The following is a 21728-nucleotide window of genomic DNA, read 5'->3' on the forward strand; positions in this document are numbered from 1 at the left end:
CAAAAAGAAATCGAATACAGTGGTACCTCTGGTCACGACCGTAATTTGTTCCAAAACTCTGGACGCGGCCTGATTTGGTTGCAACCCGAACGTAATTTCCCCATAAGATTGTATGTAAATACAATTAATCTGTTCCAGACCATACGAACTGTATGTAAATGTATATTCTTTAAGCACAAAAATAGTTAATTATACCATAGAATGCACAGTGTAATAGTAACCTAAATGTAAAAACATTGAATAACATTGAGAAAACCTTGAACAACAGAGAAAACTAACATAAGAGCTTGCGCTAGACCCTTATGAACCGCTCGCTGTAAACACTTTTTTTTATGAGTTTTAAGCACAGGGAAAAAAATTAAATGCCACTTCTCTTGCGAAACTTTTCAAAACATCCTCTACTGGCTTTAAATTCCTCACATTCGCCACTCGAAGAAGGATTTTTTTTCAGTAAATCGCCATGAATCTTCCTGGCTTTCTCGCATATGATCACCTCGCTTACGCTGTACCCTGCAAGGTGCTTCTCGTTCAACCACACTAGCAACAGTTTTTCCACCTCTTCCAGCATTTGAAGCCTCTGCTTGGTTAACATTGTAACTCCTTTTGCAACATCAGCTGCTTTGTTAGGCCCTTTATACGCAAACAAAAGAAAATGGAAAACGGAGAATGGGAAATCATTGGCGCGTACGGAAACTGGCCGCCAGTGTTTTTGTTCGCCATCAGAGCGTGTGGTCGTGAACAGATGCAAAATTTTGGCAAACGTTTTGATTGTAACCCGATTTGTACATGTTCGGAAACTTTTGTGACCAGAGGTTCTACTGTATATTGTTCGGATTTAAACTTTAAGACAGAGACTTGTAGATCGTCTAATTTGTGTTGCCATCAGGGAAAAGTAGTTTTTCTTACCAATTAAGAGTTATGTCCATGAGAATTAGAAGATTTGTTGTTTGTTGAAAGTGAAATCCACAGACTTGAGTGGCAGAGATGCAACGTGGCTGGCGCGTAGTGCAGGTCGGGGGGTTTTTGTTCACCAATGGCGCATAGCGCAGGCTGGGGGGTTAGTGAGTGAAGCAAGCAGGGGGCGAACCCCCTTAGTACTATTAGTAAAAGGGAGTTCATGAGGCAGTAACACTCTGTGAAGAAATGTTTTTCATATGAAGCATGTTTTAACATTAAGTAGTTAAACAAACAGGCTAATCTCAAAATCACAGTACTCAGCTATGTATTGGTTGTAGTTTCCTGACCTGTTTTTCATTTGAGATGATTAATTAAACACAGGATATAGTGATATTTTGCCTGGAATGTAGCATTGTATTTGCATTGTCTCAGCTTATTATATGCTCAGGATCACCTTGTAAAGTTGAGGTGCAAACTGAGCTTATAAGCATGTTGTTTGAAATTGTCTCAAAATTTCACATATTCATGCAATTTTAGAGTATAAATATTGTGGGTATTTTTTGGACAGGCATAATGTTTGCTTGAGATCACAGAAGACTATGCTGATGGTTGTGCTGGAGTTAATGAATAACGCTACAACAGTGCACTTCCAAATTTAATCTGTACAAATTTATAGGAGCAACTTACTTGAAAAGGTGTAAATTTGAAGTGAAACAGATAACTAATGATTGTGATGCTCCATAACTGTTTTTGTATTAACTTTTTTCATGTATTGTACACAAAAAAGCAAAACACAGCACGTTATCTATTAAAACTGCTGAAAGCAAAAAAAAAAAAAAAAAAATTATTGAAGAAAAATGTTCAATCAAAAGTTAGAATCAGTCTGCATGATAAAGGATAGACTGCAATGAAAACCTACAGATGTTGTTGCCCTCTGGGGGAAAGGGTTGAAACCGTGGAAATGTTTTTCTTTAATATTTTGAATATTGAATATTGAAATCTCTTTCAATATAGTATTTAAAAGAAAAAGGTTTTAATAACACTGGGGACATGTTTTCTAGGATGTTGTTGCTAACGAAAGTGACTGCCACAGTGGATTTCAAGTTCAGTTCTTAGGGTTCCAAGTGGCTGTGGATTTTTATTCCAAGCAGTGCGTTGTTGTTTTTTAATTAATCTTATTGTTTAGTCATCTGGCCTAGAAACATTTCTAAGAAATCCATAAACATTCTTTATGATAGCTTTAAATACATTTATTTTTCTGTTTTCTTTTCAATTTATCCTTTTCTATAGAGTTTGTTCCCCTAATTGTTTTCAAATGCTGACGATCAGCAATGAGCAGTTCAGCCATTGGTGTACACACAACACAGGATGCCAAAGAGGACAATTATTTCATTGCCATTTTCACTCGTCTACTGATCAGCAAATGTTTGATGCAAATGAACGGACACGTGAATATGCACTGAAGTAACTGTTCCTCTTTAGTTCTCAGTATTGTCAGGATTTGAATACAATTCAGTGAGCAAATTCTATAGAAAAGGGTGAACGAAAAATAAAGAAACTTAAGCATTCAAAGTTTTGGCAAAAATAGAAATATTTCAGAATATCATAGAATAAGAGAATAAAAAGGCAGCTCACTAAATAATGAGATCAGTTGAAAGTAGGAATGACACACTGGATGTGAAACTGGTTTGAGTACAAACACACAGCCACAAGTGATCCCAAGGACAGAACTTAGGAACCATTGATCTAGCATATTTATTTCCTTAATAGATTAAATAAGGAAGCCTAATGATCACAATTTCCTGACTCTAAGTATATCATAGAATCAGCTTTTTTTAATACTCACCAGTAGAGGAACTCCAGTAAAACCAGTATATAGCAAAACAATAGCAGTCACAAGGCCTGTTGTCTCTCTTGAAGTCTTTCGGGGCTCAGAGCCGTCAATAGATGATCTTCGCTGCCCTCTTACATCTTCAACCACGATTGCTGGAACTTCTTCTTGTCCTCCTTTTGGCACTCTTTCTAGTTGATCTGTGAATAAAACCCTCAGCACTTTTCATATAAAGAGACCATCATTTCAGAAAGTCCCCATTTTCTACATTTGCATGAGAAGGCCTAGTGGTCAAAAGCACATCAGCAATTCAGTATTTACTCTATATAGAGACCTTTTCAAGGCAAGGCAAGCAATTTAGGAAGCAAATAATATAGTTTTAGGGAAATATGAATTGCAAGCAGAGCACAAAAGCCAATGGATCAGTACATCAAAGGGGAAATGACTGATATAGATGAGGATTATGTAAAATTGGAAAGCGGAATGTCACAGAGAAAGAAGGATAGAAGGTCAAGGGCTAATAATATTGTTCATCCCTAATATAAAGCATACCTGCTTTTCTGATGAGTCTTCCCTTACAGAATGTTTCCAGTAAAGTCAGGGAGCAACAGAAGAGAGCTGTGGCAGTTCCACCTCCCACAAGTAGGGGGAGGCAGAGCCCAAATCCCAAGCCGATGTGTCCAGGAGTGAACCGGCAGGTCCCGTCCTGATAGAAACGCTGGCCTGGGGAGTGCCAACCCAGCGAGGGCAGTGTTGCCAGGACAAAGGCTGCTGCCCAGCCTCCTGCAGCAGAGTGCCAGGCCTGCTTCCTAGAGCGGGAAAGGCGGTAGTTCACCGGCCACTTGACCATCCAGAGGCGATGGTAGGAGATGGAGGACACTGGAGTGGTGGAAAGCAAGGGGGAAAAAATTAAGGCATGTAAGAAACAGATAGAAGGGTATGATAATGACAAAAAACTTTCTGTCTCTCACAAACCTCTATAGTCTGAGGTCCCAAGTTCCATAAGCTCAGGAAATCTTACACTATAGCCCAAAGGAATGCATCCTTGGAATTGCATTTCTTTGAGAATTTGTTACAGGCCTCTAGTTTTAGGGAATTTTTTTCTCTAAGACATGTGACTATGCCTGGAATGTGGGAGGTGCCATATTTGAAACTGCCTTAGTGATTAATAGCTTATAAGAAAATAGTCAAATGTCATTAAAAGTATGTACTGTACGTTCCTGTGCTGAGGTGAGACCAGGATGCTGGTTCTCTTTTCTGACAGGATTAAGGCCCTTGTTGTCTGAATTAATTCTTTGTGAAAACTCTTGGCAGCCTTAAAAAAGACAATCCAAGGCACACAGACAGACGCAAAAGAACAAGGAAATGTTGGACCTGAATTCTACGACAGGCAAGCCACAGGTAATGAAATGCAGAGTCAAAAGCTGACTGTTTGAAACTTACCAGTGAAGCAAGTAGCCAGAGAAAGGCAGTAGAAAGTAGATACAAATGCCTTGCACAGAGTTTCGTTCCATTTCTGTGGGTTTCCAGTGGTGTGATACGTCTGGGAGTTTTGGTTCTGGCCTCCACCATCTCCTAAGTGAACAGCAGAGAAAAGAGCAAGGGGGGACGGCTACAGTCAGAACGTGGGTCCCGCCGAGGAAAACAAAAAGCAGGTCTAGTGCCTTGTGCTGCTCTGCCTTTGCTGAGATGCCCAGTATTGCCCAGGCATTGCCAAGAATGGAAACAAGTCCACAAGCAATCCAGTAGGGGGCGCTCTCTTGCAGTCCAGACTGCATAAGAATTGAGTGAGGGGATCGTGAAGCGAATGAAGAAGGGACATGTGGAGCAGTGGAGCGCATCATCTTCTGTATCTGGCTTTTTACTAGTACCTTGTCTGTGTTTGGCTCTATTTTGTGCCGTGGGCCGTCTTTCTCTCCTCCTCCTCCAACTTGCTTAAGCTCTGCTTGTTTGAGTGTCTTCAACCCTCTCTCCCTCTCTCTTGTTGCACATTTACTTTTCGGTCCCTCTGTATCTCAGCTCCATGTTTACAAGCTCTGTTCTTCTTTCACTCTTTGATACCTCTTGATTCTTTTTAATACCCCTTCCCTAAAACATCTACTCTTGCTTTTCTGTTTGCTTGTGACTGCCCAAGCACTTTCTTTTTCTGTTTTTTCACAAATGTTTACGCCTTCGTTGTGATCTCCCGCTTCTCTGTTATTTTCTGTTTGTTCTACACACAGTCGCCCTCCTTCTTTTGTTCTCTTTTTGCAGTGTTTCCTCTGCTTACTCTTCGTTCCTTTTTTTTGTGATTCCCCCTCAGTAGAACTCAGTTTACTCTTTTCTTTTTTGCTGTTTCTAGTTATTTTGTTTTTCTTATGTTTCTCCTTTCATGGAGTGATTTCAGCAGAGCTTTCTTCTCGATATCACTGTGGCAATACACTCAATGGATACTGGTTGCCTCTCATCACTTCCATCTCCCAATCTGGAACCTCCACCCTACCAACCTGATGAAATTTACTGACTGACAGGCTATGAACAGCACCTCATTAGAGAGGCGGCTTTTTATCACAGAATCTTTCACAAGTTTTTAATTATCAAGCGCACAAAAACACTCCAAGACAGACCTTCTGTTTAAAAAGCTGCTGCCACCTCCACCACCACCAACACTGCCTCAGACTCGACAGCAATGAGGTGTTAAAATGTTTTCAAAACACAAGTCCTGAAATTCCTAGTAGCTGTTTGCCATAACCGTTCATCAAGTGTCAATCCAAGTAATCATTGTTCCTTGATTTATTTGGTGGCCGGCTTGAATCGAGGTTGTGACAGTGTCCTGCATTCATTAACTTATGCAGTACCGATCAGCCCGTGTATGCAGGTGCCCTGAAAGGAAACAGAAAGACTCTCATTAATAAATGTTTTGCTATCATGACATTCCAAACGGTGCAATTTCACGCATAGATGCTGATGGGCACTGGGAGCTGTTTTTCTCATGTAAATGCAGATCATGGCTACAACTGTTATGTCTCTCTAAGCGTAATGAAAATTGCATCAAGCAGAAGCAGGCTTTTTGGACAATATTTTGATTAAAATCTGTTTCATAGGAGTCTACTTTTTGGCACCAACCTGCCTGGAAGTGATTGCAGTGTTTGTAGTCACATCTGTACAACAGGTCAGTAATCACATTAATGATCAGAGGAGATGAGGAGTAAACGGGAAGAACTGGTAACAGGGAAAATACTTGCAGAGCAAAGAAGAAGACGATAGAAGAGTGAAAGGCAGAGGACATGAGGACAAATGAAAGCGAGGGAGGCAGTGATGAGAGACAGGTGGAAGAATAGGGGATGCAAGGCAAGACTAGTCTGTCTGTAACCCCCCTGCCCCCCCCCACAAACCCCACTGCTTGCCTCCTTGCCTCCTGGTGCTTCTGTCTTTGAGGCTGCAACACAAGGAGAGCTACAGGCAATCCATAGAAATGCAGACTTACACCGAAATACATCCCTTTAGAATGCGTTTAGTTTAGAAACCCATTGACAAGTCAATAAGAGGGAGATGTGCAGCTAGGGAGGAAGGAAGGAAGACGGAGAAAGAGAATCGACTTACCTCCTACCCTTCTGTTGATGCTGGCATTGCTATGACGACGATGCGACCCCTCAGTCTCTGTGTGTCTCTCTCTCTTCTCTCTCTCACCCTGTCTTCCACTCTGAAGTGCAACCCCCCCCCCCCCCCCCCCCCCGTCACTCATGCACACACACAATCTCTCTCTCTCTTTCTCTCTCTCTCATTAATAACGGCAGATACTCTCTTCCACCTCCCTTTCTTCAGCTCACCAATCAGAGATCTGATCCCCTGACAACCTCCCAGCTCCCCCCACTGCAAGAAATTAATGGTAGCTTCTTTTTTCCTTTATTCCCTGCATAAATCTCCCCCTCTGTGACAAATTTATTACACTTGCTATATTTTCCCCTTTATCCCCAATCTAGTACATTCTCTCTCTCTCTTTTCATTGCAAGTTCAGACACAGACCACAGTGAATCACAAATAATATTTTTTTTTATTTACATAGTTTATACAAATAGGCTTTTCCCCCAAAGCACACCCCCTCTTGTACAGTTCAAGTAGCTACATTTATAGTCTGCTCATGTCCCACACTTCCATGGCCTCCAGCAGGCTTCTGAGGTACTGGGAACTTCCCTGCTTATGTTGCCCAAGCAGACTATATTTTGTGGTGGTGCTTGTTGCTGGATTGATACATTGCATACTGGAATTGTTGAATTCCCTGAAAGAGAACGCCAACTGTTTCTTGTCAAAGGGAGGCCTGGTTGCACAGCTTTGGGACGGCTAGTTATAAGATGGGATCTTTCTGCATCGATAGACTTGACACTCGCCTTAGACTGGAAGTGAGCCTGCTCACACAGAAACTGATGTGCAAGCAAAAGGCAGTTCTGAAACCCGGCTTTGAAGTCTGAGTCACGGACAAGGCAGGGACTTGCTGGGGAGAAGAAGACAGATAAGATAATTAGCTGCACAGGACACGTGCTGTGAGACAAGAAACACTAAGCCAAGTACCCACCATCCATCCGGTGTTTCTGAATGTAGCGCACCGTCCTCTCCAGTATGTCTGCCTTGTCTAAGCGTGTATGAGGACGCTGTAAACCATTCAAAACAGGCTTACGTTAATAACAGTTAAGCAAATATGGACACATACTCAGAGAAAGGAAAAGGTCAAAGTGAAAGTGACAAGACAAGTATACTGTGAAAATATCCGCCCGCCACACAAGCAAATGTTGTCTAATAGAGCGTCTTTATTCGAGAGAGTAGATGAGGATACACATCTTTAAATGTTACCCAAATAAGAGCCATACATAAGACAATGGTGTGACGAGACCTCACATTCACCAGCCAGTCAGGGGTGCTCATTACATTATAAAATGACTATTCTTCTTCAAAATAACAAAATATGTTTTAGCTGCCCAGAAAACATTTGTGGATAAGGTGCCAGTCCCCACACAGTCACTTTGGGGTGTATTTAGAGTTACCATTTAACCTAATACACATTTCTTTGGCATGTGGAAGGAAATCCAGAATATGAGGAGAATTATATTATAATGTCTATTAACCCAGTTTAGTTAAATTAATCATAGCAACAGCAAGAACAATTCGGGGTCCATCCCCTGGCCAGACACTAATCCATCATATAATGCTGTCAGATACCCTCACACACATGCGCACACACACACACACACACACACACACACACGCACGCAAACAGACCATGGGCTTTTGGACTCTAGGATCAAAGCATATGTGAATGTGGTGAGAATATAGTGCACAATCTCTACACAGAAGGCATGTCAATGTATAACTGAATAACGATTCATGTATTGTAATGCAGTCCTAGCATTATTTGATCCATCCATCCATCCATCATTTTTTAATCTTATGTTTTCATTAAAGTTTTTGTGCCAGGAACAAACCTTGTAGAGGACATCAGTGCATTTCCAGTCTAAAATCATACACCTATCTGCACTCACATATAATGAGTCAATTGATGAATATAACATACATGTCCTGGGGATGTGGGGAGAACATACAAACTGCACAACAACAGAGCATAGGGTGTGAATGGAGTCCAGTACACAACCCTAATATATTATTAAAATTACAGTAAATGATTTCTATTTTTAACATGAGAATTGTTTTTTATAAGAGGAGGTATTACTTTTAACTGTAAAATGTATTATTAGGCACTTTATAATTTTGTGAGTGTCAAAAAAAAAAGAAATTAAAAAATTGACAGTTCTTCAAATTGTTGTCAGATAAAAGAAACAAAAAGGTAAAAGAATGGGAAAATAATGGGCAAAACAAATAATAGAGTCCTGTATACAAACACCCACACAAACTCAGCAAGGCTGCCACAGTGCTCACATACAATCAACACGAATGAGTATCACAGCCCATTGAGACACCAAAAGGAAATTGCTTTTATACGAATGGAAACAGAAAAAATAAAATACCCAATTACTGCATAATACTTACATGTAAATAGTTACAAAAAAAAAAAAAAAACAACAACAGAAATAGACAGTCAACTGTAAAATCAATACAGAAATCAATAAAAATAAACTCACCTCTCCAGGCTGCTCCTCAATTAACTGTTTTAGTTCTTCTAAGTAAAGGTTGATCCGAGCACGGCGTCTTTGCTCCAGCCTTGGCTTCACAATCTGGAAGAGCAGCGACAGAATATCAGAGACTTGTTCGGAAATTATTAGTACGTTGCTAAAAAATTGTTTCTGGCAATGCTGGCCTAACCAAACTACCTAAAAATTGTAATTGTTGCATACTAATAGTCAGTAAAATATGTGCAGTACCTTTTGATACAGAAGCTGCCGTGGCGTAAAGCAGACTCGTCTGTGTTCTCTAAGCTCCATCCTTCTTTCTGTCTTTTTTTTTTTAACTTTTCTTGGTGACTTCTTTTCTACCTTTTCTTATTTTAGATGCATACCTAGGTTAATCTTTTTACTTAACGTATAGATAATCAAAAGAAAAAAAAAAAGAAGTCTTCCAGCTACACACAATGTTAACTACTACTTTGTCAGGTGCTTTTCAGTCTTTCTGCTTCCTTGTAGTAGTTGTAGTTTAACTTTCCCTCCTTTCTTTATCTTCTCGGCTCTGCTCTGTACTGTTTTGACAGCTGTTTGAATTTCCCTCTCTTTTTTGCCTCCTTCAGTATTTAAGAGAGGGGACAGAGACCCAGACATCCTTGCAGCCAATAAGAACATGGAGTGTGTGTGTGTGTGTGTGTGTGTGTGTGTGTGCGTGTGCTGGGGGGTGCTTGTCTCTTACCTTCTCCCCTGGATCAAAGGTCAAAGCAATTGCCACAGTCCATCCTTCAGATTCAGGGTGTAAACACTGAGACGCTGCTCGTTTGGTGACTGGTGTGTTTGCTTTACTCTCATCTGAATTCTGTAAACGTGAAGAGTTGCAACCTACTTTTTCTGCTTTCTGACAGGTAAACCAGTCTGAATAAAGTATAAAGTGCAAGGGAAGTGGAAATAAGTCAGGAAGGGAGTGTGTGTGTGTGTGTGTGGGGGGGGGGGGGGGGGGGGGGGGGGGGGGGTGTGGGGGGGGGGGATTGGAGAGAAAAATATCATTTCCATAACAAAGCCCTTTGAAACTAAGAAGCCAGTCAAATTGAGCTAATTCCGCCATCCAGATGGCTGAGATGGAGCTCCATTGTCCCAAATTCCACTACACTCCTCCCCACCCCCTCATTAATCCCCGAGGCAGCAGACAAACTTTGAGTTACAGTATTCCATTTAGGGGGGCCTTTGGGTATGGTTTAAATTGAATACCATGTCAGGTTTAGCCTCTGCAGCTGCAATGTGACCCTGAAAAAGAAATCCGAGTGACAATAATAGACATGTATTCAATAAATGCAGACAGTTTGAATAAAAATTCACATTTTATTTATGTAGGTATTTATTTACAAATAAAAAGACAGGTTTCTGTACAGATAATTAGGACTTAGGTCAGCTAAACCATAAACTCTCTCACAGCAACAGTACAACATGATACTGTACATCTCATATGCAGTACATTACTAACATTTCTGCAGGATGCTGCCCACAATACACAGTGGCACGCAGTCAGCCTGCTGTTGGCTCAGTTGGACATCACTTCTTGAACACTGGTGTTATGTTTTTATGGCCTATTCTGGCTCATTTGCACATACTCTCTGCTAAAGCAACAGAAACTGCTGCCATACGCAATGAAAAATATGGTTGTCACCTCTAACTTTTATAGAATGCTTTGCACATTATTACTACCATCTGACACAACATTTGCAGCCTTTGAAAGATTAATCTCTGAGCTTCTTGACTTCACCCAACTGATCTGTGCAATCAGCAACGGAAGGCCTGCCCGGGCAAGTGAAAAGGATGGTAGATCTTCATAATGCTACACAGGGTGCTGAATGGTTGCTGGAAGTCAATCACATTCCATTACAACAAGTCTTTGCTTGCTGAAGTCACTGGTAAAGGACATATTTCTTCATTGCCAGGGGAAGAGGCAAAGTGCTTACTCCATCCAACCTGCTTGGTCCGAGAGCACTTCTAACAGAAAGACGGCAAAGCTGCTGGAGGGAGCTCGGCTGGGCTGTAAAGATACGAATTAGAACCTGTCAGTACAGAAACTTTCTAAAATTGAATAAAAAATAAAGCAGAAGAAAAACAACCTCAAAATAATATGTCGGTTTACTAGAAATTATCAGAAAGAGGTGTAACCTGAAGAGTGACTCACTGGGACACCAAGATGATGAAGAAGGAAATATCAACATAGCCCCACAGGCATAAAGTGAGTAGAGCAAGAGTCAAAGTGAAGGGAAGGAACGCAGTTAGAAGTTATCACTCACGTTGTAGGCCATTGCGATACCGGAGGGTGACCTCACAGTCGCCCCAGACGGCACTCACAGAGGGATAGAGAGTCATCCCCTTTAAACCCTGGAAGGCCACTCCAAGGTATCTGCCATTCTCAAGGGCATAGCCCAGAGTTCCAGCATGAAAATCTAGTACCATTAGGAAACAGTCCGGGAATGGCACCAAACTTGCCTCCTGGGATCCCGGCATTTCATCTGTAAGCAAGGCAAAGAGTAAGAAAATGAACAGATAATTCCCAAACATCTGAAACAATAAAAAAGCAAGACTAGGAGATCCAAAGTAAAAGCTGACTGCTTGTTTACCAGTGGGGTAGCGCCTTGATGCAAGTGAACATATATTTGATGTGTTGTGATACAGCAATCCTCGGTCCAGGTCCAGGCCCCAAGAGTGTTGATCACTTCCGAGCAGTGCTTGGTAACCCTCTGCCTGGAGTGGCATGTTTTTGGTGGCGACACCAACCACGGCATGTGTTCCACGCTTCGTTGCAGGCCAGGTAATTTCCCATATATGAATCCCAGAACTGTATCCCATTTTGCTTCTTATCCCATCAGTTGTTCGAGGTGTGGGGCGGCGAGAAAAGGTCAGGTGTGATTGGGAAACCACGATGGATGGAGACGCATCCTTTGGGTTCCAGCCATGTTCTGCCTGTTGCTCTGGTGCAATAGAGGGCATGGCCATCAACTCCTGAAGACGCTCAGGAGCAGGTAGGCCGGATGTGCAGATGTGAGAGTCTTCCTGGATTGGCTGGATCTTAGAAAAAAATAGTTTGGGGACTGGTGAAAGGAGGAAACACAATGAGGTAGAAAAGGTTTCATTCAGATGCCGCTGCATGTTGGTAACAAGTTTTTGGCCCATTTATAAAATGATGGAAATGCAAGTAGGACAGCTGCCAAAAATGTTTAGTTGAAAATAAATTAGGTGGGTCTTAGTTAACCTTTCTTTTAATACATCTCTTTTTTTGTCATATAGTTGACAAAATGTCTCGCTTGAAGGATTCTGGAAAATTAGAAGTTAATGAAAACACAAATGTTCTTCTCTAATGTAGGTACATTGCTCGCAAGCTTGAATCTTAAGTTCTTCAAATAGCACTCAGCTGTCAGTGGCCTTAGGATTGCTTGGTTTCTGCAATGCTTTTTTATTGAAATGTTGTTAGACTCAACTGCAAATTGTACTGTTAGCACTCTCAAGGATGAGGCTCTCTAAAAAGGGCTTCTCTCTAAGGGAGAGAATGTAAAATTCAGTCTGTAAATATGCCAGTTAACAGCAACTTTATTCTTCACGGAAGCAAACCAGTAGCTCAAGTCCCAAGGTGGCACCGAATCGAGGCCTCAATAATTCAAGGCGGAACTCTCCTTTTCCTGTGTCAAGTTGGGACAAGCCTATGTTTGAAAGAGAAAAAAATGTGCAATTAACATGTGGCAAATAGACAATAGGATAAAGAAAGTGAAGTACATAAGAGGTGACATCAACAATGTAAAAAAATGCAAGAGAAAGGCAGACAGGCAAGTAAACAGACAGAAAAATGATCAGCGCAAGCACAGGTAAACAAGTGCAGAAAACTCCCACCCTATGGCAGCAAAACAAATCATGATGACCAAGCAGAGGTTAAGACTTACAACGCTTAGCATTTTCATTTCATTCTTTCATGTGTTGCATCACAATAAAGAAACAAAGGGGAAAAAATAACTTTAACACGTGTTTCCCGATTTATTACCTTAGTCATTTGGAATAGCAGCTCCCGTTTTCATGCAATGCGCCTAAGGCGTGTTGGAGCTGTCATAACTCACCGTCCCACCCAGGGCACAAAAAATAGGATCAAATGGACAGATGGAGGTCAGTGTACTGTGATGACTGGAGCCATCAGAAAGCAGAAGGCTATATTAGGCAGACTTATTTTATGTGATCATTGATCCCCTATCATGTAAACAATCCTCAAGAGATTATCCGAGGCTATTCTTGAAGACAGTCGGACGAGCTAAAGTTTGGTAAATGGGAAACAAGTGATTATTTATATGGAGGAGCTAATTTTCTGGAGATGAGATGGTGTACATATGCATGGAGCATAAGCAAATAGGTAAACCGTACAACTTGCTGTTTATTGAGGTTCATATCATGGAGACTAGAGAGATTAGTACAAAGTAAATAATATCAAGTTGTTTATTATCAGCAGCAGGAGCTTTGAACCTCATCGGGAAAGTCATGCCAAGATATATTGGTGTTAATTTACCTCAGCTAATTTCCACAAGTTTTCGTAAATCCATAATGCTGAGCTATCTGACTATCTGGAGTCGTGGTCCTCTGCTTAGATATCTCAGAAGATATCACTCGTTGTCCTCACTCAGTGGTTAAAGACACATATTGACAGAGTTGTGGTTTTACATAGATCCGATGAATGGCAGCTCTGGGACGGTAGAGTTAGAGACATAACAGGTGAGTATGCAATAACTTACAAATTAAAGGCAGATCTAAATTATTTAACATAAGTGCAGAGGACACAAACAAATAAAGAAAAAGCATATAGAAAATAGAAATATTAAATGTGATTAATAGTGAGTCAAGGTCAGCTTGCTTATACACTAACTACATTATTTAAAGGACTGATTGATGAAATGAAATTGGCCCAGTAGAATAATTGCAGGTTTTCTCTTGGACTGGTATCCCCTATTTTAAGGTTGATTCCTGCATTTTGCCCATTGCTGCTAAAAAAGGCTTTGATTTTCCACAAGGCTAAATTTGGATTGAATGGGTTCGCAAAATTGATAGATGAATGTTGTGATGTTAGCAAGCCATAAGCACCATTGCCTTACAACAAAAGATGCCACTTGCTGAATGATGTGTGAAGAGCACCATCACATAATGAAAATCAACACTGGCCATTACATTACAGTAGACCTTTTTTTTGTCTAAAAAACGGATAATAGAAGAAATGTGTCTAATCCTGCCAGTCACTGCTTAGCAGCTTAGAGCCAATGAACTCTGGGACATGATAAAGGCATTGGATAGCTGTTTTTTTTAATAAAAACAGTTTCTGTTTTTTGAATTTAACAGAAATATAGCCTAATTCAGTAGAGGGGGAAGTTCATTCATCATTTGAAAAATACACAGCAGTATGGCAATAAGAAGCATTGTGTTTCAGAAGAAAGTATTGATTATGCCGTTTGCTCATTTAATCCTCTCCTTGGATCATGACACAGCTAGCTGTACTGCTACTATGGCTCACTAGGTCAAAATTCTCGAATATCTTTGTGATTATCAGTAATTGTAAGCATGCTCAGACTGGAAGTGAAGATATTTAAATATGATATTTTACAGCTGCCCTGGGAATGCCTGAAAACTCTTTAGGAGAAGCTGAAGACCATTGTTATACACAGGGTAGCCCTGGTGTACCCTATTTAGCCTGCTTCCCACTGTGAGCCCCAATGATAGAACCAGCTAGTAAGTGACTGAGTGGGTGAGTATGTATGTATTTATACACTTACACACGCTTACTTATCACTATTTACAAACACTTTAACACTGCATTATATTCATGAAGACAGATGGTGAAATTATGCAGATCTAAATGTAGATGTGGCAGATTAAGTCCAGCCCCCGGCTGATTTTTAATTAATTAGTTAAATTTATGTTATAAAAAGTACTTTAAGTTTAATTTTCTTGATTAACTGGAGTTTAATTCCTTAAATGCATCTTTGAGAGCTTATATAAGTAAAAAAATATTTCAAGTCTCATTTTATTTTTTAGTGTGGTATTCCTGATTTGCTTTTTATTAGCATTTGTAGGCAGACAGACATGCACACATTGACCAGTGCAATTTCAGAGTGGACAAAAGAATAGAATTAACCTTTCTATAGAATTAGAATAGAATTAACCTAACTAAAGGAACCTTCCTGTAACCCATGAAACTGTTACTGTTTTTCTTCCTTTTAGTTTGCTGATAACACCACACCGCACACAGCAACAGGTTCACTACTTAACTGACCGGCAATCCAAAATTGGAATAGTATAAATGATTGTCTTTATGAGAATGTGTCCTACGAGGCACTGGCACCTCTTTGCCAGTGTTTGCTCCTGCCTCATGCAGCAGTCCCCTTTGATTCCTCTCCCCTACAGACAATCCTGTCAAGATTCCTGTTGTTCAAGAAGCTGAGAGCACATAACTCTAAAGGTTGCCACAATGTAAATTGAATAAATGAGTAATCTGCATGGTAATTAGTCTTGTAAAGTTAAAGAGTCTGGCCTAAATACTATTTGAATCTGTTTATCATTCTTGCCTTTGTAATGCTAACTAAGACTAGTGACACTAAAATCAGAGAGGTAGCAGATGACATTAAAATTGGAGGAATTGAAGATACTGAGGAGGCAGCAAAACAATTCAGAAAGGCCCAAACACTCTTCAGAACTGGAAAATGCAGCTTAAAGTTAAAACAGAACATTAATTATAAAGACAAAATGGGGCACTCTGTCTTGTAGGAAGCAAGTTATGAAAAGGATTTAGAGGTTTATGTTGACAGAACATTTCATATCTCCTGTGGTACCCGGATGGGGGTGATACCCAACTGGGATGCCCGAGAAGACCGGAGGAGGGCTTGTGCCTCCTCCAGACCTCGAGGGGGCGACTGCCCTGGGGGTCACGGGTACAGAGCTGGGAAGCTCGACCCTGTAGGGGCCCATGGTCACCACCAGGGGGCACCCCAATACCAGTAGGACCCTGGACCTCAGCACTTCCGCCACACACGGAAGTGCTGGGGGGAAGAAAAGAAGGGACACCCAGAGTGCTTCCGGGGATACAGCCGGCACTTCCGCCACACTGGGGCGTGTCGGTGGGAGATTGCCGGGAACACACCTGGAGCACATCCGGGTGCTTATTTAAAGGTGGAAGACGGATGAGGTCTCTGGAGGAGAGAAGGAGGCGGTCGGAAGAAGAGAAAGAAAAAGGCATTGTGTTAGCCAGAACTGTGGGGTATTGGGGCTGTTGCGTACTGAGTATTGTGATGGAAAACCTCAATAAATGTGTGTGGGGTAAATCTAACGTGTCTGCTTGTCTGTGTCCGGGTCAAGTTCTACACTCCTCTACTCTGATATTCTCAGGACAATAAACTACTTTAGTCTGAAGCAGAGAAAGTTGTACAAGTACACAAAAGGCATTGAGAAATCTGACTAATGAGAATTCTTTTGATTAAAAAATTGATCCGAGTACTCAAAGACACCAGTCAGAATTGAGGGCAAAGCGTATTTAAGACAGCAGCCAGGAAGCACTTTTTCATGCAGAGGGCTGCAAAAATATATGACAAACTATCAAGTCATGCAGAAGCCTTGAGAAATGTAAAAAAATATCTGGATACAATATTGAGGAATTTCAGACAACGAAACCACCTTGATAAACTGGCGGGTTTCTTCTCGCATCTTATGTTAGAGCAGTCACAGGGCAGCTTGAAGACAGGGATGTGAACAAGACAGTAGGGGGCCAAAATAGTCTTAACTGCATTTCCTGCACGACCCAAATGTACCTTTGTCTAGTTATGCTTTTTTCCTTTATTAAAATGGCTATATTTATTTCGCTCCTGTCGTATCTTATACTTTGAAGTCATTGTATTGTTTTCCCTCTTTTGTTTTGTAATATTCTTCTCAATTGCTTTATAAAGTGTTTGTCACAGTACTCAGTCTGATGGACATGATATAAAATAACAAATGACTGGAGTAATTAGTTTAAAATTAATTTTTGTTCTCCATGAATCATCTTGACGTGAGAAAGAATACAAGTCAATTGCCTGGTTGTGTAATCCCTGCATTTTGTGTTTTTCTTCTAATTTTAACTTCATCTAGCTTCTGAAAAGAACCCCCTCACTTTCATCAGATTGAAGGTGTATTCTTTTTTACTTGATATCAGGATATCGGCCTGTAGTGGCAGCATTTGGAGAAGACAGTGAGGTGGCAATTGGGAAAGCACTGCATTAGCCTTACGTAATACCAGGTGCCATAAGGTGAGATATTCTTTTAGTTCGTATCTATCAGTAAAACATGCAGGGCTGACTCTACATTCTGATGAGTGTAATTTGCCTTTAGTGGGGGCTGTGGTACCTCCTACCCAACTATCTAGGTTGCAAACAGATTGTGCAGTCTGACCTGCCAGATCTCAAGTATTTTGAGAGTGGCAACAGTCAAAAAAGGAGCTGCCAAAAATGTGCTCAGCGCATCCTCTCCCTCCAAATAATAAAAAAGAGCTTTCCATCCATCCTCACAAAAAGCTGGAACCTAGCATGGCAGTAGTGTGTGAGAGTAGGCAGAAAACTGTCCCATTGTACAGCAGCACCATCCATTTTCCAAAACTACACACAGAGAGGAAACCATCCTGCAGGAGATTTGATCACAGCCCCCACTGGGTTACCAGTTATTCTATCTTGGTCATGTTTGTCATGTGGGAGGAAACAGAAATGCCCAAAGAAAATATATAAAGAGTTTGGAAAAATGTGAAAACTCCACACAGAAAATGATCGAGCTGGTAAACTGTACTCAGTATTCTGGATCTGTAAAGCAGCAGCTCTAACCACTGCGATACCCATAAATAAACACAGAAGAATAAAATGAAATGGATAATATAGTAAGAAAAAGAAAGCACCAATAGATGAGCTCTAGAAAACATCTCCAATAAGGCTCATGTTGAACTGAGGTGAGACTACAGAATAGAAAAAAAACACTCTGCATTGTTTAGGACAATCAGAGAACAACATTTACTGTAAATCATCAACCATATTTAATGGGGGAGATAGAAAACATAAGTAGGCAAAAGTGAAAAAAAAATTGGAAATTTCTGGAATCCCTGAACCAACCAGTCATCTCTTGGGCTTATAGGCTTGCTTTGTCCTGTTTTAACATGCCCAGATTTGGCTGCAGCCAGTCATAATGAACACGTTGGGATGGGCTGATCTACAGAAACTACTCAGTGTAACAGATTAGGCTGTTGGAAACAAGAAGGTCTTCAGAGGCACTTACAGAAACTCTTCTAGAAAATGTACCTTCCACCCGTAAGAGATCAGGGCCCAAGTAGCAGTATTTCTAACAATTTGGTGTCTGAAGCATGGAGAGCTCCTGTCTGGTGAGCAACAATACAAGGCAATTTGTAGAACCATCAGGTTCCAGATGTCAAAAAAGCAAAGAAGGAAACACAATAAACTGGACAGTCTAAAAGGTAGTGAGAAAAGAGAGTGAGGCTCTAGATGGCGACAGGGCTAATTAGTATTTCATTTTGCTGGTCACTGACTTTGAAAAATGCCCTTTTCATTTTGTTTGGCACATACAATCTTGGAGATGGACTTATGAGGCTGCTTGTGAAGTATGTCGTAAGCTGTGGTTTCAAGCTATCAACCCATATGTGTTTTATGGCAAAATCTAAAAAAGTTAATTTATAAAACAAAAAGTAAGATGTGTGGAAATAATCTGACACTTCCCTGCCTATTATAAAGAAAGAATGCATGGCTTGCTTCCTTCCAGATACTGTATGTAAGCCAAACTGCTGCTCATGCCAAGGAACAGAGAGTGGGCAGAAGTGTGCACTGCAGGTGTTTGTATAAATGAATACCCAAGAGGATCGTAGAGAGCTGGTTTCTTTGTCATGAATTCTTTCTGATTACTAAATGGAGTCCAATAGTTTATTTAAATTATTATGAAAGTTAAATATTGTAGAAGAAAAAGAAAAGATGCATGACAAGCATTAAGCCTCACCATTTTTTTCATGTATGTCTGTTCATACACCTTCACCTAAAGCACATCATGTCTAATGGATGTATGATCAGTTAATAAAGCATTTAGGTAAGGAATATGAACAAATGTACAATAGATAATGGCAAGCTCATCAGGGCAGGATCTTTAAAGTAAATCACTCCAAACATCCTGCCCCCATTTACTGTATTATTTCACAACAACCAGCAGACAGCTAGAGGAATCAAACAGGTGAACCAAACCCTAACCCTACCCAAGAATGGAATGATTCTTTTTCAGCAAAATGAATGCCCATCCATTTCTAATGCAAGTCTTGTGCAGTATCCCATTGCAACGTCATCACTATTCAAGCATAAGAACAATACTCATGTGCACACTTCAAAACCCTTTTAGATATTAGTCTAACATAACATCTTTGGGACTGAGAAAGGAAAATCAGCTTGCACAGAAACTAGGCCTAGGTCAGATTCTAGGCCATCTCAGTACACACTCATACACATATTCAGACTAGCACTGGCAATCTCAGGCCTGTCAGTGGACTGTGAGAAGAAACTGGAGCCCCAGTGGAAATACAAGCTAACTCAGGTGGAACAAGGATTCTACACATCGAAGGCAGTCATGGAGTATACCAACAATGTTACATTTCATCACACCATGCTCCCCAGCCCAAAATGATCTAAAACAATAAAGTAACGATGAAACCCTACTCTCCCACTGAGTCTCACACCACAGTGTTCATCCTACTATACAAGTGGGACATATTACAGTATCTAGCGCCGATGACTCCTGGGAATTAGGTTTGAATCTTGGACTGGTCGCCACCGACATAAGTTTCTGTGTTCTTTTGATTAAGTAAGGTTTAATCTCACATACAAAAGACAAGAGTGACAGGTTAATTGGTAACTCTCCGCCTGAGCCAGTGAGTCCACTGGTGTTCCATCCACAACTGACTCCTTCTCAGTGCTGTTAGGATGGAGCTTTGCCCTCCCATGACGCATCACTTGGAATGGGAGGTTTTACTGAGTGGATGGATGGTTAGATATACAGGTAGAATCACTCCACTCTTAAGACCCAGCAGTGATCAGTTCTGACTGTCTCTTGATCATACTACATATATATATATATATATATATATATATATATATATATATATATATACATATACCCTACTACCTTTAGATTAAATAGACATTGGCAGGGTGTGTTCAGTTATATCCAACCCGGGAGTTTGCTTTACGATGCACTGGGGCTTATAAACGACTCGAAAAGCCAGAATGGCCCCTCACCAGGTAAAGTGCCCGATGGGCCTTGGGTTTGATGACATTAGTATCTCTGCTATACTCAGATGTATGAAAAGACAATAACTGGAATTCACTGAGCTATAATCTTGTTTGCTTAATAAGCAGCTGTGTCACAATATTTTCTGCAAAAGATGTTATAGAAAATGTTTGATTGATTGAGACATTATACATAAATTTACCAAGACCTCCTGTCAGTATGGTGTTAGCCAAAGTGGCTCTGTTTAGTTAGTGTGGGTCCTTCTTAAATAAACCCTTCATGCGCCTTCTTGCCTTTTTAGTTCCTGCATAGTCTTTGAAATCCATTTGCCATCAAGGGAACTTATTACTGCAAATTAAATATTCATTTGGTAATTCTCTGTAGAAGCTATTCATAAAGTTAAACATGCAAATACAACAGGCAATTGCAAGGTTTTGGCATACAGTCATGCAGTGGGAGATAAAAATATTTATAAACAAAGGACAAATCCCCAACAGAATGGCTTCCAGCATGACCAGCTTCATAAATGTGCTTAGGCTGGTGGGTGTAAATCTAAGTATGAAAAGAGAAAGATAAGAACATTAATGCAAGATGGGTAGAAATTTTGTGCACCATGCACAGGATTGGTAAGCAGGCAGAAAAAGGAAAATAGGCAAGGACAAATGGATACTGGTCCACAAAAGAGCAAAAATGAGAAATTAAGAACAAACATTAAGGGTCTAACTGTGACACTGGAGAGGAGTGCAGCTGGAAATTGAATAAGCGAACATGTACAGTGAACTAGTAAAGACATGTTTAATAGGTGGTCACAGACAAAGGCAGATAACTGGACACAGGGAGAGGCAGGCGTAGATATAGAGAGCAGCAGGGCAGGCTGTCAGGCCTGGCAAACAATAAATTGTCAAAACCTGATATGACACTGAGAAAGGCAGACACAAGCGAGGAGAAAAAGATATGGAGTGACAGTGCAGAACAGGCAGAGGAGTGGAAAAGTGCAAATGGATGAGACAGGCAGAAGTGCTGACTGACTCCTTGACCACTGCCAAGACACCAATAAGCAGACAGTTACAGTAGGAAGACCCACCTGGCTCCTGAGTGGTCCTGCCGAGCTTCCTGTGTTCACACTTGTTCTCTTGGTTACAGGTGTGCAGTCAAAAATAAGAGACTAGACTGATGGTAATTGCCCCTTTGCTTTGCCCACTCACTGGAGAGTGCTGATTAAGTAACTGAGGAGAAAACACCAGAAGGAGAAGGAGGCCTGGAGTTTGATGATTGAAGAAGTGCAGAGAAAACTAAAGCAGTGAGCACAAAAGCCTCTCATTCTGTTTTTAAATGGTTAGACCGTTTGTCCTCCTTTATTTTCCTTCTTGCGTCTAATCTTCGTCACCATGTCGCACAACAAACCTGTTGAGCCACATTCTTTCCCCCAGTTATTTTTTCATTTGAAAAGAAAAAAAAAACGTGAGGGTGAACAGACTGTGACACATTCAATTATTTAATATCGCTGCCCTTTTTCCTAGAGAGCAAGTCATTGTCACTGAAACTCCAAGTTACTTTCATGGTGTCACATTAGGACACTGTAAAAAAAA

The 21728-nt window shown here is 40.7% G+C and overlaps 3 protein-coding genes across 4 annotated transcripts in view; all 3 read right to left on the reverse strand.

Moving 5' to 3' along the window:
- Positions 1-6397, reverse strand: part of LOC114657942 (probable G-protein coupled receptor 162) — a 54088-nt gene extending 47691 nt beyond the window's left edge. Inside the window, exons 1-4 of one of the 2 annotated variants that reach the window (XM_051932128.1) lie at positions 6311-6397; positions 4172-5590; positions 3281-3607; positions 2744-2928 (exon numbers count right to left, since the gene is read on the reverse strand). In XM_051932128.1, the coding sequence (XP_051788088.1) occupies positions 2744-2928; positions 3281-3578 (483 nt within the window). In that variant the 5' untranslated portion in view covers positions 3579-3607; positions 4172-5590; positions 6311-6397. The remainder of the gene's footprint in view (positions 1-2743; positions 2929-3280; positions 3608-4171; positions 5591-6310) is intronic. The other variant, XM_028809925.2, reaches the window with a different exon arrangement.
- A 107-nt stretch (positions 6398-6504) lies between these two features.
- Positions 6505-9763, reverse strand: LOC114657581 (transcription factor HES-7.1-like). The gene is made up of 4 exons (XM_051932130.1): positions 9079-9763; positions 8839-8931; positions 7281-7356; positions 6505-7199 (listed from the first exon to the last, which is right to left on the reverse strand). Exons 1-4 carry the CDS (start codon positions 9136-9138, stop codon positions 6847-6849), a joined length of 582 nt encoding a protein of 193 aa, XP_051788090.1. The 5' UTR covers positions 9139-9763; the 3' UTR covers positions 6505-6846.
- Positions 9764-10153: 390 nt separating this feature from the next.
- LOC114657943 (SPRY domain-containing SOCS box protein 2-like) lies at positions 10154-21500 on the reverse strand. Its single transcript, XM_028809927.2, has 4 exons — positions 21224-21500; positions 11448-12524; positions 11121-11339; positions 10154-10864 (listed from the first exon to the last, which is right to left on the reverse strand). Exons 2-4 carry the CDS (start codon positions 11998-12000, stop codon positions 10737-10739), a joined length of 900 nt encoding a protein of 299 aa, XP_028665760.1. The 5' UTR covers positions 12001-12524; positions 21224-21500; the 3' UTR covers positions 10154-10736.
- Between the last annotated feature and the right edge of the window lie 228 nt (positions 21501-21728).

Source organism: Erpetoichthys calabaricus, chromosome 9 (assembly GCF_900747795.2).
Source record: "Erpetoichthys calabaricus chromosome 9, fErpCal1.3, whole genome shotgun sequence".
NCBI classification, from domain to species: Eukaryota; Metazoa; Chordata; class Cladistia; order Polypteriformes; family Polypteridae; genus Erpetoichthys; species Erpetoichthys calabaricus.